The 21,866-nt window shown below is 33.8% G+C and overlaps 2 protein-coding genes across 2 annotated transcripts; both read right to left on the reverse strand.

Moving 5' to 3' along the window:
• Positions 1 to 112: 112 nt before the first annotated feature.
• On the reverse strand, positions 113 to 4,002 carry LOC128222390 (uncharacterized). Its single transcript, XM_052931366.1, has 3 exons — positions 3,846 to 4,002; positions 885 to 1,032; positions 113 to 269 (listed from the first exon to the last, which is right to left on the reverse strand). The coding sequence occupies exons 1-3, from the start codon at positions 3,943 to 3,945 to the stop codon at positions 176 to 178; spliced, it is 342 nt and encodes a 113-aa protein (XP_052787326.1). The 5' UTR covers positions 3,946 to 4,002; the 3' UTR covers positions 113 to 175.
• A 2,404-nt stretch (positions 4,003 to 6,406) lies between these two features.
• LOC128221221 (uncharacterized) lies at positions 6,407 to 11,137 on the reverse strand. Its single transcript, XM_052929736.1, has 3 exons — positions 11,038 to 11,137; positions 7,982 to 8,129; positions 6,407 to 6,506 (listed from the first exon to the last, which is right to left on the reverse strand). The coding sequence occupies exons 1-3, from the start codon at positions 11,135 to 11,137 to the stop codon at positions 6,407 to 6,409; spliced, it is 348 nt and encodes a 115-aa protein (XP_052785696.1).
• Between the last annotated feature and the right edge of the window lie 10,729 nt (positions 11,138 to 21,866).

Here is a 21,866-nt window from a genome sequence, read left to right on the forward strand (position 1 = left end):
CATTTCTACTCTAGCAATGGTCCACGCCCATGATGGCGCACGAGAGGATCATGCATCATGCACCCATAGAAAGCCGGCCCATGTTATCAGTTATTAAGCATGAACACATAAGTTGGTTAGTTGCTCTTTTATTCCTTTTCAATATTTGTTTTACAACAACACACATTCAAGCATATTATCTGAGCAGAGTTCCAGTTAAGCCCCCGCATGTAGAATTAGCCTGGCCTGGCTTTGGTGTTTCGTGGAAATAGTGGGCGAGGTTTTGGAACCTGAAGATAGGAGCAACAAAATAAATGTAAATAAGTAATGCTAAAATGCAATCACCTAGAATAGTCAGCCGGGTATTCACCTGAAAAATACATTGTAGAAACATCAAAGGGAGACACAGTTTACTTAAATAAATATGGGTCGCATATAACTCTCATAGATATATGCACTGTTGGTTTATTTCATGGCGCCTCGGCACGTGACCCGTGGTTTCCAGCTTATAATAAATACATGTATATCTTCTCCATTCGCCGAGTTATGGCAGGAGTGAAACCAACCAGTATTGGAAGCTTGTTTAGCTTGATGTTGTTTACAATGAGTCGAGTCCGGTACCAGACTAAACTTGTGCCTTATCTATAAATAGAACTTATGCTGGCACCAGTTAAATGATGATTATGCGGAAATATAGGAATACAGCTGATGACAAAGGTGAATAATATTTCGAAAAGTAATGACCATAAAGATAAAGACGGATTTTTTATTATAACATAACAATTACTATTCGTTTATTCATCATTTGAGATAGGGTTAGACTGCTTTAAAGAAATATATAAAACATATACCTAAAACAATATCATATACAAAATAAACTATTTCTTAACATAATTTAAACTTACGCATGGCAGACTAAAGGACAGCCGTAAGTAAACAAAGTTCCATCCTGTATCAGCTTGTGGCACTCTGCCTCGCAGGCTACTTCTGTTGGATCACTGCCCACCACATCCAATAGTATTTGAACATCACATTTCAACGTGTCCAGGTCAACTAAAAGTATGAACGCATTTAAGCTTGGTTTTGAAAAACAAAACTTCTTTCAAACCGTTTAAGCTAAATTCACCAACAATTTATTCAGAAAGCTTTTCTTATTGATTTGGTTCGTGGAAATAAGATTTATTTCGACATGTCATGAACAATAAAAAATGTACAGTAATTAATAAAAAAATATCACATACATGCATTTATTATATACCCATCATAAATCCACACGCAATACATATCGCAAAATACGGTAGTGCGTTTTCCACTCCAGTGCAATACGGCCGTATTGCACTCTTGTGACGTCAGGTCATAACAATTATCGTAGCGCAATGTTAAATGACGTCATAAAACTAAATAATGCGTCGTTAAAATGAAAACATGTGACTTTTAAGTGATCTAACAAGTAATGTATATAATAAAAGGGTTATTAGTACTGTTTGATCCGGAATGTCGTATTCGACTCTCGTGGATTTTTGCAGATTTTGATCTCACTCGGCTTGCGCCTCGTGAAATCCGAATCTGCAAAAAATCCACTCGAGTCGAATACAACCTCCCGGATCAAAACGCAGTACTAATAACCCTATTATATTGATAATCCGATCATACACACAAGCACCAATAAAAGCACAAACGCAGGTTCAAGAAAACCACATTTTGGTCCTAACTGTTGGTGGCATGGCATAGGCAGACAAGCTTACATTGAAAATAAGTTAGATCATTTATAATACTAACTATATCACTTTATTTTACTATCTCAGTTAAAAATTGAAGTACATTAATGTTACCTCTTTCTCAAATATAGCGTGACTTTCTTCTAAAGCATATCCCAGAAAAAATCACAACTTTACTAAGGCAAAAGCATTATGAATTAACAATATCTCATAAAAAGTACATGATACGATTTATTCATTACAGCTCATTTTTTCGGGAGATTGCTTTACGAAAATATTCTTAAAATAACAATTTTAAATGCAACACTCAGTTATTAATACAATTTTATTGATATTTCAATAATGACAGATATAATTACCTTTGCACAATATAAAAAAAAAAATCATAAAACAAAATAATCAAGGATATGACGCTTAACAGCAGGCAATGGATTCCAAAGACTGCATTCCTACCAATTCAACATCTGAGTTGATCTCATGTTCAGTCAAAGGTATGATACGATTGAAATTTTTCATTCAATCAAGGCGCCTGCAAGACTTTTCGAATCCATTAGGTCACACGAAACTAGTATTTTATTCTTAGGATTTACCGCATCTTTTCTTCTGAAATTTAAATAAAAAATCTAAAGTAACTGTCAATCAAAAATCGCAAAAAATGCAAAAAAACACACCAATTATGTCAATGATAACGTTTTTTATTGAATGATAATTTAACAATGAAGATGCATTTACCAAATAGATCTAGAAACAACAGTGAACCAATAACAGCCCAAAAGGGAAATACAAAAGGATTGAAAACATCTGGAAAACAAAAGTAGATATAATAATTTCGTGTTACATTTCCCTTAAAATAATTGTGTTTTCATTTTCCTTACGCTGGTTCGCCCCAATGTGCTAAATGACTTATATAATCGGCCGTTAATAGCAGATCCTATTTAATGGCTAGTTTGTTGACTCGATTAAAGGAACCAAGTCAAAAACGGTTATCATTTTGTTTTAACCATTCGGAGGGTTAGGGTTGTTTACATACTAACACTCTTTAACCATTACGCGTACATGCTCTATGTGTCTATTTTTGGATTTTAGCCCTACATGTTGAAATGGGCACTTTTTCAGGCTTCGAGCGTATCGCCTGCCTGAAGAGCGTTTTGCTAATTACCAATACTGTTTAAATTTTACACTGCATTGATACGACTCGATTCGCTAGAGCGGCGAACGCCGTAGTAATCCGTGTAACATTTCGAATACCGGCATTTCTCGGGCTTAGTACAATACTGGTGTAACTCAACTTATAGATAGAAGGCGCTACAACAGTCTTGGGCTAAGCCACTTACGTGTTATATGCCACATTTGTGATGCCAACATAGAGACGAACGCCGACTGAGGGTGAAGGTGAACATCAAATGATTTGTGCCGCTCTGAACACAAACCAAGCCTTTTCATTCTCGTAAGGTATTCGTAAGCCGCTCGTTAGTGGTTTGTCCGCTTACTAAGATCATTATATAAGGTTACATCATAAACTGACCCATATTTTAAAGTAATAAAAGGATTCCTTTAACGCTGTCGTAAGCAAGTATTCTGCATAAAAGAAAGATGTTTCAAGAATAAAATTCAGTTTTTCTTCGAAAAAGTAAATAGTTTTAAGTATTTATTTTCTGATAAGATGATAACTATGTATTTAAACATACTTCTTACGACATAAAATACGGTCTGACAACATACTAATGCTGATTTGAACAGTTTTAGTAGGTAAGGAAAGAAAATCCCTACGTTACAACCTGTGCACTTCTACAAACCCGTGCAGTTTGGCTGCTACGTTACTAACCAAACCGTTCAAAAATTAAATGAATAAAAGCCGATGGACCCTTCTTCCCCGTGTGTCTTAATAATCATAAACAAAACTGGTTTTAAATGGGGATATACAAAGAGCATGTCCTTTTCAAGCCATATTCACAGTGGGGCTATGTTTTTATAATAAAAGAAGAAATATTTGGAAACAATATTGTTCAAAGAACTTAGAAAACAATATGTGAGTTCGGTCTTGTTTTTGGCATTTAATAGTTTTATACGAACAAGAGCCATGTCAAATGGAAAGTGATCTCTTATGATGCCATAACGGCACCATAAAGCAACGACTAACACACTTACATGCATTTCCCAATGATATTCCTAGACTGTCAATGAAGCGTTTTTCTGACGGGGCACACATCACGAACGGCACAATGCACAAGAAAAGGAGCTTAAACATTTTGATATGTCGAGCTGTACGTCTTCAATCCCTGACAAGTAGTACACAATCTGCCTTGAGCAGTGCTTATATACACAATGTTTAACACATTTGGAATGATGGTCACGATAATGACCTATAAGTGTTCCGATATGAGAACAAAGTACGAACATAATATACTACGCACAATTTACTGACGATCACATGTAAAATAACGAAATGGTTTATTATAATGATAAGGATATCGAATCCAAAACAGTTCTTATATAATGAAACGTAGGCTACTTTTTTAAGAATAAATGAAGAACTGCTGTTTGACAAACTGGTTGTGTTTACAAAAAGGTAACACTATGCCTATGGGAAGTGACGTCAAACATGATAAAAAACAGAACACGGTCGATGAGAACAGTGTGTTTTTATTGAAGTTCTTAAGTACATAAAATTAACCAAACGCTTCTTTGATATCACCCTCAATCACGATATAAATGGTTTGGGATGTTATAACATTGTATTATTTTTTCTCTTTTGGTGGCAACCAAATTCTCTTTTTTTCCTGAGTAAAATAACTTAGCATTTTTTTCGTTTCTTTTGTCACGTTTAATTATTGAATTAAACGACATTGAGGCTATATTGACATCTTGGAAGAACTGAAACTAATAATTTGCAGCCAACCCATTTGTTCTTTTTGCTTGATTTGATTGTGATTGTTTGTGTAAATTGTGTATACAGAAAAGAACAATAAACTATTATCAAACTAATTTTATAAAGCGCCGTGTGGACCTCGGGAATTTATCAGACATTATATGCGACTATATCATAGTCATAATCTCACTTTCATTTCTTTAAATGATTTAATCCTTAGAGGCACTGAGGCTTTAAGTTTCACTACAATTTCTACCATACTTACAGTCGTTAAATATTCGTTTCTATTCTATTACTTTTTCAAGAATTATACGATTATTATATGATATTTACGTATATGATTCAAATGTGACCTCACACACCTGGGAAATATAAATCTGTCTTATATTCGTGACTTTCATGGTTAATTTCTTTCTAAGGGAAGTAATTATAAGATGTTAATTTCCAGAATAAACATAATAATGTATTTTAACTTGTAAGGTGTGTGCATACTGTTTTCTAAACATGCTCAAGATTTCATCATTGATGAGAAAATGTGATTTAGACTTAGCTATCGGCTTTATATGGGCGTGGCATGAATCTCTTACCCCCTGAGATAATGTAGTCGTTAAATGGTGTCAGGTTTAAGTTATTTGGGTTTAGCAGCAAAGCGTGCTCAAACTAAGTACAATATAGCCCTAAACGAAACCATCCTGTATGATAACAATAGAGTTATCAACGTCGGAGAGCGTAGCAGCGCCACAGGTAAGCGGAGCTGACGGACGGGCATCGTTCAAGAAGCACTCACAAAAATATTAAGTAGAGATATCGAAATTTCGATTATATATTGATTGTGTCTTACCCCTGTTAAGCAGGTGTGTGAGAAATCAATAGTGGCATATTTGAACGACTTATGAAATGCTCTAAACTGCTTAAAACTGAAAGGGTTTAACTTGATTAACTAAGAAGAGCCCTGATTAGCTTTCAACAGAATAGGCTGTACTAGTTTTACTAAGACTAAGGTCAGACCTGATTGTATTAAAACTTAGTTGCTTAGCTTGAATGACTAAATTTAGTCCTGGTTGGTTTACAAATGAATAGGTTGTACTTTTCCAAAGTGGTTGTTCAGCTCTGGAAGCGGAGGAAATTATCTGACATTTGATTGGTTTGTGTTAAGCCCTTATATGATAATGAGTTTGTTTCACACTAAGTCGTGTAGTACGTAGCCCATTGTTGTTTTGGGGAAGTAATATCTGAGACTTTATGGGTGTGACAGTACACACAACTGAATTGCGAAAACACTATGGGGTGTGAGCGAAGCTGGATTTGGTTGTTTGTAGTAACACATTTCATGTAGCTTGATAACAGGCATTTTGGAATTTATTGGAGTTCACAAAAGCTAATAATCGGGGATGGGCTAGAACGGGATTTACACGGATCCTTAAATACAAAACTTGATCAGTATAAGGGCTAAGACTTTAACCATGAAAAATATGAAATGTGGTTTTGTTATATGAAATTATTATTCAGTTATTTTGGTATCTTGGCAGTTCAAATAAATCATCCGAGGCCTATACAGGGAAAAGTAAGTCACTATTCCTAAGATGACGACACAATTATTGAGAAATAAGTGAACGTAGAAAAGCTAACATGGGTAAAACGATGGATTTATATTTCAAACACATTTTTCTACTGGAGCCATGCAAACGGTCCAAGCGCTCGACGGAGTAAGGTCATGCGTTATGCGGTCATCAAACGCAGGCCCATGTTTTCTTTTATTAAGTATGAATACCTAATTTGGTTCTAGAGTCTTTTTATTCATTTTCATTTTTTGTTTAACAACATCAAACATTCAAGCATATTATCCGAGTAGAGAACCAACTAGGTCGGCGCCTCCACATGTTGAGTTGGCCTGGCCTGGCTTTGGTGCTTCGTGGAAATAGTGGGCGATGTTCTGGAATCTGAGGGAAAGAGCAATAACATTTTGATTGATAAAAATATCCCTAAAGAGATAGAACAAGGGTTGTATTGTGCTGGTCTTATAATGGTTGTACCTTATAAGCAGAAAACCAATAAATTTAATGAAGGCTTCAACAATAGCCAACATTTGAATTATTTGTTTTCTCCAATATTTTGCTAGAATAACATGTATTGTTTGCATTATGATTTGGTGTGTGTGTCAAGTTGTAGAAGAATCATCCGTTTTTTTTTTCATTAGACCATACTGCAATGTATATATTGCCCTGTTAGCTCAGTTTCAGAGGTGTCAGCTTCGATATCTGGTCTAACCGCTTTATATTTGATGCAAAAAGGTACAAGCGCCCCCATCGCCATTTGCTTGGCATAAAAATAATTTACCAGGAAAACATGGATTACTCCCGCATTTTTCTCTCATTAATTACCAGTTTACATCCGTAACTAAGAAGTCTGTTCGACAATAGTATAGGAATGGAATCGGACCTCCTTGTTTATCAGTGTCTCTTCCAATCTACAAATCCAAAGGACCTTAACTGATTTCGTATGTCTATCTCCTATGACCGAAAGGTGTGACCTTCGTGAAAAGTGACCCTTTGCAAACATCTGTCTTACAAGTTTATTTCAAAGAACCCAGTTTATGATAACATGACACTATGAGTATATGAAACAAAGAAAACGATTATTTTTAATGCCAACATATTTTTTTAATGCCAACATATTTTTAAAATATGTCATATTCTTATATTACACATGCTTAAATCTCAGTAAGTTTAACCATTGACAACTTACAGCTTACAGTTACTATACACTACAGACACTGATATAATTTTTAAAATTCCTCGTATGGCAATGATACAGTGTAGACAATAATTTCACTGACCATTGACACCTCAACACTTGCTTACAACCAATACACATCAATGCATAATATGGGCAAGTTCGTTACGTTTATGTAAATGGTTTGTATTCAAAATGTTGCCATAACAACCTTTACGTTTACCTGCAAAGAGAGGTATGTTCGTAGACTCAAGTTATTTCGATCCACACTTATTTTTAAGTCACTAAAGAGATAACGAATATTTGAACACTGGCCAAAGTTTGAACTGCGCCCGCACTCTCACATATGGTTACATATGTGTTTATTTCTTTAGATACTGAATTCAAATTTAACCATTTCATGCACCTTGTACCAATACTTTGCCTCAAGTTTTTACCATAGAAAAATTGTATATTTTAAATATATTTTACAGGTCTCAACAATTGTTTGGGCACACCAAGTATATATGTATATACAATAAATCTCTGCTTACTATGATGAATCTTCTTAACTAGTAGTAAATACGGTTTATATTTGAATTCTTGACTACTGGGCTGGTCCTGTAGTTTCCATTGCTTTATTGCACTAAACCATGCTCGGCTACTACAAACTACACATGTTCTAAACAAAATATAATCTTACCCATGGCAGATTAAAGGACAACCATATGTGAACACAGTTCCCTCCTGAATAAGTTTATGGCACTCTGCCTCACAGGCCGCCTCCGTTGGCTCACTGCCCAGTACATCCAGCATGATTTGAAGATCACATTTCAACGTTTCGAGGTCAACTGAAAAAAACACGTTCTAGTTTTGACCCAGATAGTGTGAAGCTAAATTTTAGACACCATTTATTCAGAAAAGTGTTCAGGAAAGCTTTACTTGTTAATTTTGGTTCTTTTAAATGTCGTTTTGACTGAAGATTTATCCTATCAGTTATACTATTGAATATGTTTTATCAGTATCATACAGTCAATAGAATAATACTCCAACAATAGATAACATTTAATCCAGGTATATGCATAGTTTTCAGTTGATCAATTGTAATAGATATTTTCGACACATTCTTTTGCAGCAAAGGAAGGCAGTTGATATTAAAGGGGCTGTACTCCGTATGATGAAATAGCGAAATAAAGGGAATTGTCGAAAACTGACATAAACTTGGTATCGATGTGAACAATGCATTGAAACTTACTTACTGAAGTACCACATAGTTTACAATTTATTTATTTTTCGCATTTTTTTAGTATTTTTCCATTAAAAAAGATTACTATGTATGTCTACCTAGTAGATATCATTCCTTATGCGTGATTGGCTAGTCGATGTTATCACGTGTTATTACCAAGTTAGGTTTATAGCTTAAATATTCCAATTCTGTAGGGTAAGCCTTCGTAGCACAGTGGATACAACACTGGACTGAAATTTTGGCGACATTTTGTCCGAATCGATTTTTTTTACATTTCTTTTTTTACACGATATCTAAGAGTTAAACAATTTATTAAATAATTGTCTAATTGTCTGTGTAATTCTTTACAGAAAAAAAACAAAACTTTTTTGGTGCCAATCTGGTGTACAGTCCCTTTAAAACATAGAATGTATGTTTTATCTGAGAGTGTTCGCCATACCAACACGTACTTCCGTCAATAAATTTCTAAACCAAAAAAGGTGAGTAGGTTCACTGTTCTTAGTGACTAATCTATTCGATTGTAATAATCCCCTTCTTTCGACATCGCGAGTCGGCCACAGATTGTAGCTATTTGAGCATGGTTGGTTGATTGAAGCGGCCACAAAACGCATTTAATATCATTACGTTAATGACAAAATTGAGAAAAATATTAATTGTGTATTGGAGCTGGCAAATCTCGAGTACATTCTACAAACCCGATATATTCAGGATACATGGTACACTTCTGCAATTAAGCATGGGTATATAATTTACTTAAAAGTACAAGAGTAAGTAACGCGAACATGCTCTATGTGTCTACTTATTTGTCCATACTTACGGGTCGGAATCTTTCATCTACATATTGCATTAACATGAAATCAGCTAAATGACATTTGTTAGTTCTACAATCGGCACTGGGTTTCGATCGGCCTGAAAACATGTTGTTTTTGTTTTTGTTCTAGATTATAACAGGCACTTGTCATACATTCTTCCGTAATTGTAAAAGAAAGGTCTACCTTGTTGTCAATGACTTCTAAACTTTCGACCGAGCACTTGCTGGAGGTCACTTAGGATTATTATCGGTACAAGAACGCGCATTACACATATATCTAGAACATTTTTTTCCTTCCGAGCGAATTATTTTTCAACGTATCATTCATGCATTTAGAATACTTGATGTGATTTCGAGGGAAATTATGATACTTTTAAGTAAAAAAACCCTTCATTTCTGGTCGAAAAGACCGAACTTTTCATCAAATTATGGTCAAATCTGTGCAGCATAAGTGGTATGTAATTGAACATTGACAAAAAAATATATTGTGTTTCGAAATGGCGGTCCACTTTGGTCTTATAAAAAGTGGAAATATGCATCCGAGCCGAATGAGATTGTGCCATTCTACAAATATCTGAAAGCATTGTTTAATACTAAGCCTAGCATGGTCTAAAACCCTTGAGAAACTTCAAGCGACAAAAGCAGTTGCCAATATATTTAAATCTAAACTCATTTCTGGTTACTTAAAATATTCAGACGCCTTTAAACTGTTATGTTTCTTTTCTGAAATATGGAGATAAAGGTATTGGGAAACTATTTGACGTTTACATGTTAAGTTTTATAAGGGTGTTGCTTATTTAAATTTTAATGTTTCCAACAAGATGGCACTGAGTGAATGTGGCAGACATCCTCTTAGTGTAATTTGTGTGACACGTTGTGTTAAATATTGGATTCAACTGACCAGGTACCAAGCGCACAGATACCCCAAACAGGGTTATAATATGCTGCAAACTCTTGATGATGCTAGAGAAAGAACCTGGACCAGTGGTGTAAAACAATTATTATTAGACAAGGTTTCGGCTATGCGTGGTTAGCGTTCGGTGTTATTAACATGAACTAATTCCTCTTGATGTTTAAAACCCGATTGAAAGACTGTTTATCTCAACACGTACATGTATTTATTTAAAATTATTCAAAGCTTCTACATTATAGACATTATAAAACTGGGTTTAAAACGTTCGCAGATTTTCGTTAGTCAAGGAATTACCAGAGAAAGGAAGACATATGATTATTGATAAAAAGGCTAGATTCTGTCCATTGTTTTAAGCAAAATATTTACACTGTAGAAGACGAGTTCCATTTTCTTTTTTATATCCATTGTATGACTACTTCAGGACTTATTATTTGAATGATTAATGTGCTGATAATATTATTTGTCCACAATTTTTCTATCAATTGATGTCAAATGATAATAATATGTGATGTTTTGCCATTTCAAAGTCTATCTAGAAAAACTTCGCGCGTTTGGACTGCCTGGACTGCTGGTTATCCTTGCCTACATGATATTATTTCTTTAAATGTTATTAATTTATACCTAAAAATCATTACTTCAGTGACACATCGCCTTAACCATGCTATGCTAATTTGTATGATGGGCTGGATGCATTGAGATGCATTAAATCTATGTTATGCTATGTTATATGTGGTACGTTTCCGTCAATAATGCAAAACGTTTTATTTAATAAGCCGTCAATTCACTTACAAATATTTCCCAAAGGTAGTCCTAGAGATTCAATGAAGCGTTTCTCTGACGGTGCGCACAAAACGAACGGCACAATGCACAAGAAAAGGAGCTTCAACATTTTGATATATTGAGTTATACTAATTTAATCTCTGACCATAAGTAACCGCTGCTTAAATACCAGGCCTAATGTGATCAGACTGGACTTATTTAGAAATGAAGGTCACGATATGTCAGTTAAGATTATTTGAACTACTTAATATTTATATCATAAAAATCGTCTAATTTTCTTCCTTTAAAATAAAAATTAGTCACTTAGAAAGAAAAACTAGTTGTTGTTGATGGTTTTATGACGACTCCTTTTTAAAAAAAAATATATTTGATTAACATTACGTTTGAAAATATGTTATAGGCATACAGTTCAACTCTTTTAAAATTTACACAGTTGCGAACTACGCATGACGCACTGAGATGACGTCGTATGGTCATGTGGTGTTTTTCCGATCGTCTGGTGTCTTATTTGTGATTTCGAAAGAAAATGGGGTAGTACTCATAACGCTTCTCATTAAAAAAAATTGTCAAATGAGAAAATTTTAACAACGAATATCTTAAATGCCCTCATTTTGTCATCAAATGTATTCTTGTATCTGTACTAGTGAGACCTGTTTAATGCATTTTCCATATTGTTGATGTACGAGCATTGTAAGTTTCTTTGAATTTTACTTCAAACTCCCCCTATATTTTTCACTAATTTGATTTTGTTTTATTAGCATGCTTTATGAATACTGTTCAATGCTAACTTAATTATTTATTTTTTAGCAAATTGATAAGTGATATAAATTATTATTCGGTGCAATGACTCATTTTCAGATTCGTTCCGTGTTCATACATTTAATGGTGAATAAGAATAATACATACATTTTACTACGAGTACATTGGTGTCAAAATATTAAGAACCCATTCGCCAAAATCATGATCACAAGCCATCAACAGGCTGACAATTTTAAAATATTGCAAAAAACGTTATACATGCAATCGACGATTGAGATCCTACACTTTATATAATTATCATCTGAATATTGTTCTTAAGCTTTTCTGTTTCTTTTACTCGAATGTTCTTTGTTCTATTTTTACGTGTTATTATTTCATTAGTTTTAAGGGATGTGTCGTTTGATTTAGATGTAGTTGTTTTATTGTGTTTATTTTTAAGTGAATGCTGAAGGTTTGCATGACTTAATTGCATATGTTAGGTGGTGTTTCAAAAGAGCACCGGGGCCTACCCTAGCCACGTGGAATACCATGATGTAGGTTGAGTTAGGTCACGGGTGTAGGTCACGATGCTAAACAAGCATCCATGGCTTGTATGTTATTTCAATTTAAAAATCGCTCTTTTATTTATTATAACTTATTGATCACATATCACAATTATGGTAATGATGTGTTTCCGGTCGAGATTAAAACAACTCTAACACAAGAGCATGTTCACAAGCTTACAGAGTTCACTGTGTATACCATAATTTGTGTAAAAATTGACATAGAAAAACAATTATGTGTATCTTAACCCAATAGATAAGTCGCTGTTGTTTAATGACAGGATAATTTACATTCTATGTTGACGTTAAATCTAGTCCCCCTTAAATCCCGTTTTTTTAATAATGTTTATCTTCATTTTGTGATTAAATTTCTGGTAAAATATATATATTCAATTGCGCACTATCGAAATGTCATTCCTTTATATTTATAAACTATACAGTAAGAGAAATAAGAAGTGGCACGTTGTTGTTAGTGGCATGGGGCGCTAGACCGACCAGTGTCACCTTGATAAGGCACATGAAGTGCACCAGATAACTGCCATTAATCAGAACATAGGTTTGTTCGAGAAGTTTCCTACAACCAGTTCTACGTATGTCTTACGAAATACTGGTCATATTTAGTGCAAAGGTAGCAAACGCTTGGCGTGTGCTGATAGAAATCTTGTTTTAGACTGTAGGCCGAGTCTTATCAGTGGAACCACACCGTCTGTTCGCTACTTTTAGAGTATTCAAAAAGAATAGGACGCCGTACAATGGCGATAACTTTTGGTATATCAAATCAATATCATGTTACAAATGTCTGTTATATATATTCGGAAACAATAATACCCCCAAATACCAAATACTTTAAGTGTATTATAGTATGAGAGTAAAAGAAACAAAATCTTATTTCTACTTGTACGCCAAAACTTCGGGGATTTTATATTGAAATAGTTAAAGTGCTTCTGTTCTAGTCGACCTTCTTTACATAAGCTTGAAATGTCAATGCCCTTAATGTCATGATCGGCACCGAAAATTATCACTTATATTTGGAATGAAACGACGGACTAAGCTATACAACTAGTTTCGGATCATTATAATAACTTGTTAAACTATTCTATATGGAAATGCAGTTTATTTTTGTGTATAACACGCTGTTTTGCTACAAAATAATTTCCAATGAATATTATAGTACTGTTCATCAACATCATGTTTGTATTTTGTATGCTTAATTATCAACTATGTTCTGTATATCTCAAACAAATGCGGCCTAATACCGCCAGTTACTCTTTAATTATTGTTATATAAACATATCATTATATATTTCATTAATGAAACTCGTTACACATATCCAAAAAGTTATATTTTATGATTCTGTTACATAAAAATGTGCCAAAAGATGTTTTTTATTGACGTTTGATATGTTTTACAGAATTCATGTATGGCTGGTATATGGTAGAAACGAGGCTAACAGTAACCGACTACAGGTTTATAAAATATTTATTGGGACATATGAAATGAGTAAGAACATAGTTGCATGCACTAGATTTGAGTTTGTAAAACTTATCTCTTAAAACAGTTTAAAAACATCATACGACACTCTCAAACCGGCAGCAAATGCAGATCTCTGGATGACTCAGATGCTTATCTGTGAGATCACGCGGCTGTTTAGAGACAATAGACGAAAGGAGTGTCGCCCGATGTGGCTCAAAAGTATGGAGTACCAAGTGAATGAAATATTGTTCTGCTAAAATGATGAGCATATGAAACAAATTATATCATTCCTTTAGCACATATTTTTTTTATGTTCTAGCCAAACAGGTGAATCTTTCAATGTTAAAATTCTCAGACATTTGACATCGACATTTTGGTCATAATTTAGGTGTGAAGAACTTTGAGTACGAACATCCTAAATCATGTAAAAGCATCACTATATATCACAATCTGCGTACAAATACCTCTCGATTATTTAAGTTGGCATACATATTTAAATTAACATAATAATATCAGCGAAAGCTAGGAAGTACAATTTTGAAGTGCTGTACAGTAGGTCCATAACGAATGAAATTGGGTACGAATAATGTTGTTGCCGGAATATTGTTAATCTGAATCAATTGAATAAAAAGGAAAACAACAAATTAAGAATGATAACAAACATAATTGAATTGAATGCACTGAATTTAGACTACTTTTGGTTATCTGGCATGTTTGTTATTGCGAAAATGCATTTTTTTTTATCTAACTGGAGGTTTTAATGTAAAAAAGTTAAAAGAAATTAATTGAATATACATAGCAAACAAAATGTTTACATTACTTTAAGTAACTGGGACTAAAGTCAAATGAGTAAGATATGGGTCAAAAATTGACATCAACATATATTGCAAATTTTGCTCCGTCAAAGGATTACAAGTCGTCAAAGGATTACAAGTCGTATTATGTGCAAGTAAGTCTGAAAAACATTAAAACAACACAATACAGAACAGTATTTAAATTAATTACACAAAATCAGCCACATGTTCAGTAGGACATTCTTATTGGTTTCCTTAGGGTTTCGTGGTGTTTTCACTCCCGAGTTACGCGACGATTGTAATTATACAGTCCACTGTAAAGCCTCAGTGGGTGAACGAGTGAAAACAACAAGGAAAGCCGATTTAGATAAATTGGATGTCATGTCAGCAATAACGAAAATCCATGGTGGAAAACAGAAAGTGGTAGTTCCACGTGGAGTGTACTGTATATGGGAATTTTCTGATCCCTTACGTCTTATCGGGTTTGTGCAAAACAGGGTTGGGGTTGAAAGGTATTGAAATTGTAGTTAGATAATTATAATATGTTTGAAATAGATATTAAGTGTTTATATTTGTATTTTAGTTTTTACCATGTGCAAGTGCAAAGATTTTTTCACAAAACAAGCATTTAATGCATTTAACCACAACTCGACCATCAAGGTAAACTTCGAGATAGACCAGTCACCTTGTATATATAATCGTAACAATTCGGCCATGGCCAAAAGGCTCCGATTGTTGTAAATCTATGCACTCCAGCCGTGCTCTTCATATATAACAGTTTATATCATTATGTTTTGAAATGAAGATAAACACTCATCAAACTCATAATAATTTGTCGGATTTTATTTTTTGTGTACATAACTCATATTTAATATCATTATCTGATAATATTTCTTGTTTTAATGACATTTTATCGTTGAAAGAAGCTATAACCCAGAATCCTGATAGAATTAACTACCCATTTTTGGTACAAAAAAATGTAGTGAAGGATATGTCATTTCGAAATTTGTAAAATGATCAGTCAAGTTACTATTATTTGGACTAGTGCTTCAAGTGTTTGATTTATTGTCTTTGTAATGCATAATGCACCAGTCAATTGTAAAGCCAAGCTGGGAACTGCCTAAAAATCAGTTACCCGGTTAGCTCAGTTTTATATATTTCCATGCAAGGGTTCACATGGCCGTGGGTTCAAGCACCATACCAGTACACGGCGGGGAATCCACGTGACCAAATGGTAGGTTTCAGTGCAAGATGGCGTCACCAAAACGCTCGACTCGAGCCGAAAATCAAGGTAATACATATAATTATAATAGTTTCTTTAATTTTTAACATAGCCTATCATATGCCCTCCTACCTAGTTTGTATTAGCATATCCATGTTTTCCTTGAAACTTTAACCGTTCTCGAGAACACTTCTGCAATGTTTCCAAAATGTACGAAATCCGACTGGTAGGTTACAGTTCTATTTATCATTTTGGCTCGGATTTAGCAGAAAATGAGGTTATAATTTGGGAAAATCGCATAAAACACTTAAATTTTGTTTAAACATAACAGGCACATGCATTTGGGAACGAATATTTTAATGATTTTAAAAGATATGAGAACGAAAAGAAAATGATAGGTTGCAGCTCCGATTTTTGAAGAGATAGGTTGCAGTTCCATATTTAGGTTGCCGTCTGGACTGCAGATTCTTTGACTTAGTTTTAGTGTTCAAGCCAAACATATAGGTTCCCATAAAACTCAACTAATATTTTTCTATACCATGTTCTTTTTACATAGTAATAACATCATCTAAAATTATAAAATCATTGAAAATCACATCGAGACTGCTGTTTTTATACTTTTGATTTTTCTGCTTACAAATTTATAAGGTTACCATCATTAATGATTTGTTTTCTGTGACAAATTGATATATTACACGTTTAGTGTTGAATTGTTAAACCATTATCTGTGATAAAATCTGCACACCAGTATACTTTTATTGTATGACGTGTTTTGCAATTTTCGATATGTCATATGGAATGCATTTTTATCTTTTAGACCAATCACACGAATAAGAGAGTCTTTACCTTCATCAACCTAAACGAAATTAATGCAGGATATCTAAACAGCCAACCAAAAAATGGCAGCGATACAACAAAACAAAAGAAGTGTTCAGTGAGCATTCGTTTGATCACAAGGTGAGGTCAAGACTGGCCTCACGCAGAAAGAAAGCGACAGCACCCACAGACAGAAATGCCATACAAAGGGAAACTTTAGGTGTACGTTGGGAAAGGCTAGATGAAATTTGTCGAAACAGCTTCCAACAAAGACCATCGGAAAAGACTCGTGTGTCATTCTCATAACAAAAAAAACACGACAAATATATCCATTTTCACTGTAAATATCAAAATAAAAAGTTCATGTTATGCTGATGCCGTTCTTACATTTGATATTTTAGCTTTAATATATATATATGTGTGTGTTATAATATTATATATTGAACCTAGTCAAAGTGTCATTCCCAAACAAGCACATCTGGAAACGTGTCTGCAAAACAGCTGTCTACAACCACGAAGTGAATGCATGGAAAGCGAGAATGGACACAAGCTCTGACTTTGATCTGTTTAAACAGATCCATCCGCATCTGTGCCTATCAAGTGTGTGGTCCGTCGCGAGAGCTCGTCCCGAGAGCCTCTCCCTCATGAAGCTGCTAGCATGTCTTTGCTGCCAGCGTCCCCCAGACCAGCCGATTGATTGCCGTTTATGCCATCGACAATGCAGCCATGAGCTCGAGCACTTGATGTTCGAGTGCTGCTCAAATAACAATAGCTATTCGCGACTTTTATTCCTGGTGGCGATTAAAAGTTTGAGTGGACCGATGTTTGACTTACTTAGTACGATATCGAGACAGTCCTTCATTATATACGCACTTGGCAAAATCGACGAACATTTGATAAAGGTACTCGATGTACAATTATACCCGGACTTCCTTATGAACTGTGCTAAATTATACAATGATGTGTTAAACTAAGACGCATTTAGATGAGAGCACTTCACCAATGACAATGCCACTCGACAAAATGAGGTAATCCTTAAACAGCTATTTCTATTTCGCTTTCGAAGAAATATTGCTTAAATTAATAGGAAACAGTCTATTGATTTTAGCCGATGCATTATCATTGTTCTTAATCGTTTGTAAGATCAGACTTGTATGCAGATTATAAATTATAAACGAGACCAACTTAATGCGTATAAAACAAACTTGTCGCAATTTATGTTACTGTGACTTTCTATGTACTATCAAATTTGTTTTGTGTTTGTAAATATTCATGCTTATGTATGCATTATCATATACCATGTACATCTCCAAAAAATGGGGGAAATAAAGCTATATATATTTATTACCCATTTACGTTTGAACTTTTAAATCGCTCCTTACATATTACATGTAATACACATTTGGTCACCAGTTCATGTAAGCAGAACTCATGAAAGGCAATCTTTGTCATTTTAGTTAAGTATAACGTTTAACTTTGTTGCTTGCGTTTGAACAAGATCAACGAATTAAACTCGACTGGTTTTCAATGTCAACATGCATTTTATATGTAAACATATTGTTTAATCGCAGGATGATGTGGTTCAAACCTAGCTTATTCCTCCATTGTTTAAATATAAAACTACATTCGTCGCTGTTATAATCCTTCCGTGTTTTGAACATGCATAACCTGACTTAATATCAGTACTAGAAAAAATATGATGTAAGATATTGAAGAGTTAGCTTTCGATTAATGCGCCGTGTTGAAAACTTCGGACCAATTGAGAACACCTTTGTTTAAATGAACAAATACCAACCTAGTGATTGGTATTTTTTATTTATTAAACCTTGTGTTAACCTAAAGGTAACTTCAACTAAAGAAATCTTTAACACTTGATCAGGATAAAGATTATAAGTTTCTTCCATGGCCGAGAGTTAAGATAGGTTCATTCCGACCCGAGCGTAGGGTGTTTTGTGGAAACGAGGTTTACCCTTTCATCCGCGAGTGGCTATGGTAGATGCTTTTTCTCCCACCTCAGTTAAAAATAACTAAGTAAAATGAGTTTTTTTGCTGGAACTCTTATGTGCATAGTGAAATAATTGCGTATGAATATGAGATAATTCGTGGTTGTCATGGATATGCGCGCAGTGATTCAGATTAAATCAATAGTATAATCGGTCTTTAAATAGTTCTAAGGAGAGTGAACCATTACTTCTTGAATGGTGCGTGAAAACTGTTTTATGGTGACATTATGGAGAAATAATTAACTAGCATTCTAAATATTGCCACAAGACAAGGTTTCCATGATGCTACAGACGACAGTCTTCAACAAGGAAGGTAATTACAATGTGGTGACCATTAAAAAGGAGTTCCATACGGGCATTTTATCTTTGCCCGTGGGCAAGAAAAGAATATCTAGCATGGTTAAATTATTGGATGTACTTATCTGAGGTGGTAGAAAAGTTGTATCCATAATACTTCACATAATAATATATCGGCATTAAATAAATAAAAATGTTAAACATCCTGATAGTATATACACGACGTGTATATTATATCAGGATGTTTAACATTTATTTATATATTAAACGTGATATTATTCAATAATCCTATATATATATATATATATATATATATATATATATATATATATATATATATATATATATATTTAGACCAATCCAACCTTTGGGTTACTTTGATGCAACCTTTGGGAGACTCGTGTCGCCCATAGGATATATGTTGTGTCGCCCAAAAGTAATTGTGTTTTTTTCTATCAATTTATTTTTTTAAATAATAAAACAATTTTGCAAACGATTTTGAACGCTTTAAAAAAGGTTCAGTCATTAAGCACTAATCAGCAGGAATACCATTTAAAGAAAAATCATGAATTTCAAAAAAGTGTGTATATTTTGAAAACAACCTTTGGGATACATTTAATTTTTTATCAATAATTTTCTTGTCATAGTTATATGTTTTAGATAAGAATTCATAAATGTAAAGAATATGATATTTTTTAAAAGAAAAGTTAATTGTGTTCAACTTTAAAGATTCCGAAATTCCCTCAAAAAAATATTTTCGAAATAAGCGTACGATCCGTGTTTTCGTGTCGCCCAAAGGTTGATGTATATTCAATGCTTTGCAGACTATAAGAACGACATGTACTTTTCGTTGTATTAGTTATTTTATTAAAAAAATTAATAAACACAAATGACAAAAGTGCTTATTATAATTTATAATAGTTGTATTTCAAAATGTTTAATTGGACATTCGAACCAAACATCGACGAAGTTTCAATTTGGCCTACAGTCACTACCAAGGGTGACGGACCTGACGCAACTATTTGTGAATAACGAATGGCAATTATGGTCGCATGTGCTTCGTCTCTATATCACAGAAAACCGTGTTCTATATTTATATACTGATATAAATGGGAACAGTTCATTTCAAAACCATTTAAGGTACATATACTTACAAATACGTTCGGATATGTTACTTCAGATAAAACGAATATGCTCGAGTTGCAAGTCTATTCTAAAAAAGATAATTAATCTTATTTACATGACTCATTTAAGCTAAGAAACTATGATACATCTAAAAGGATTATCACTTAACTACTTGTACAAAGCATTGAATCGGAATTCAAGTATATTAAAACAGGTTTTGGTGGTTGATTTAACAATATCTGTATTGGAGAGTAAAAATATACACTTATGTACCTGCACGTCTTATTTTATCATGCAAACTGATATGTTTGTCTTGAAGCCTACGAAATCTGTGATTTTATATATACAAAAGCTGTCATCCTTTAATGCTACTTAACTACACAAACATTAATCAAAGGTAAAAGATTTTCTTTATGGAATGCGTAAGGAGTGCATGCTGCTGATAATCATTCCATAAATTGTGTTCAAATCGTACAGGCCATTAATAGCCTTTTCTATTTCCGTTGTCAACAAATGTTGCCGAAATCATGAGAAATAAAACAAGTGTAATAGGTTATTTATTTTCAATTTATACTTCTTGTTTATTGGTTTACAGGTTCAGTTCATATATGCATATTACTTTAGAAAAAGAACGGTTTAAAAAAGTAAAACACAAGTTTAATTCTGTTACTTTACTGTTTAACGCGTAATGATGCGTTAATAGTGAATGATTAGATGACTGGCTGTTTCCATGTACTTATATGTGTTAACTATTATCGGCGAAACGAACTGCGAAATTATGCATTGATGAAAAATATTTCTTACTTATAACAAGATTATAAACGTGTATTCAGTAGCTAAAACCGTACAAAACATAAATGACTGGTGGGTCCTAAGATAATAACAGTAATCAAGTATTGTCTCATAAAAGAAATACCGTTTTATGCTCCTTTGTTTCATATTAAAGACGGTGTCATTATATACTTTAATTATATTTCTTAATTTTGATAAATTGAAACACTTCTTTCAATTGAGGTTACTCTTATTTGGGCGTGAGAGTGAATCTTTAAATGAGATCTTTTGTCAGTAACTATTAAACTGAATTTGAAACACATGAAATGTCACAGAAGTCCTCTCTTGCTTAATGTCCAAAGAAAGTCCAATTCTAAGAATACTAAAATATGATTTTTGCGAACATTCAACAGTCAATCGCTTGAATCCTGAACTGAACGACGTAGAGACAACACTAGTGTCCCGTCTGACAATGACTGGCCGCTGACACTTAAACCGAGGAATTCGGACTTCATTGAGTAGTTCCATTGTGTTGTTTGCATTACCACTTCACAAGTAATGCATGAAATATGTCTACCATATGCAAATGAATAGTCTTTAAATGCCAGACGATTACTCATAGCATGTATGTTTTAGTCGCTGTAAATAACTCATGGATACTTAATTGCCTTTATATAAGTGTAAGTAAGAGTTAACATTTTTAAGAATAACATAATACTTGTGTCTTAGAGATACTTGTTTTTAAATGTTGACAATTAAACGTGTTTTAGCATGATATTAAAACCGAGTATATAAGGATATATGTTCATGCAAGTCGTGTTTTATTACTTAATACACAGTAGTTAACTTTTAAATTGAAATGTGAAAAACACCATAAATATCTTGAAATGTCGATAGACTGTGATTACTGTGACGTCAGCTTTATCATGTACCATTTTTAGACCTCCGGCCCCAATTGCTCGATACCCTTTTAAGCGTTTTGGGAATTCGAAAGGGAATTATCTGTATGCTTATCACAATGAGCTATTTTTCGTTT

The sequence above is a fragment of the Mya arenaria genome, chromosome 16, assembly GCF_026914265.1.
Source record: "Mya arenaria isolate MELC-2E11 chromosome 16, ASM2691426v1".
Taxonomy (NCBI): domain Eukaryota; kingdom Metazoa; phylum Mollusca; class Bivalvia; order Myida; family Myidae; genus Mya; species Mya arenaria.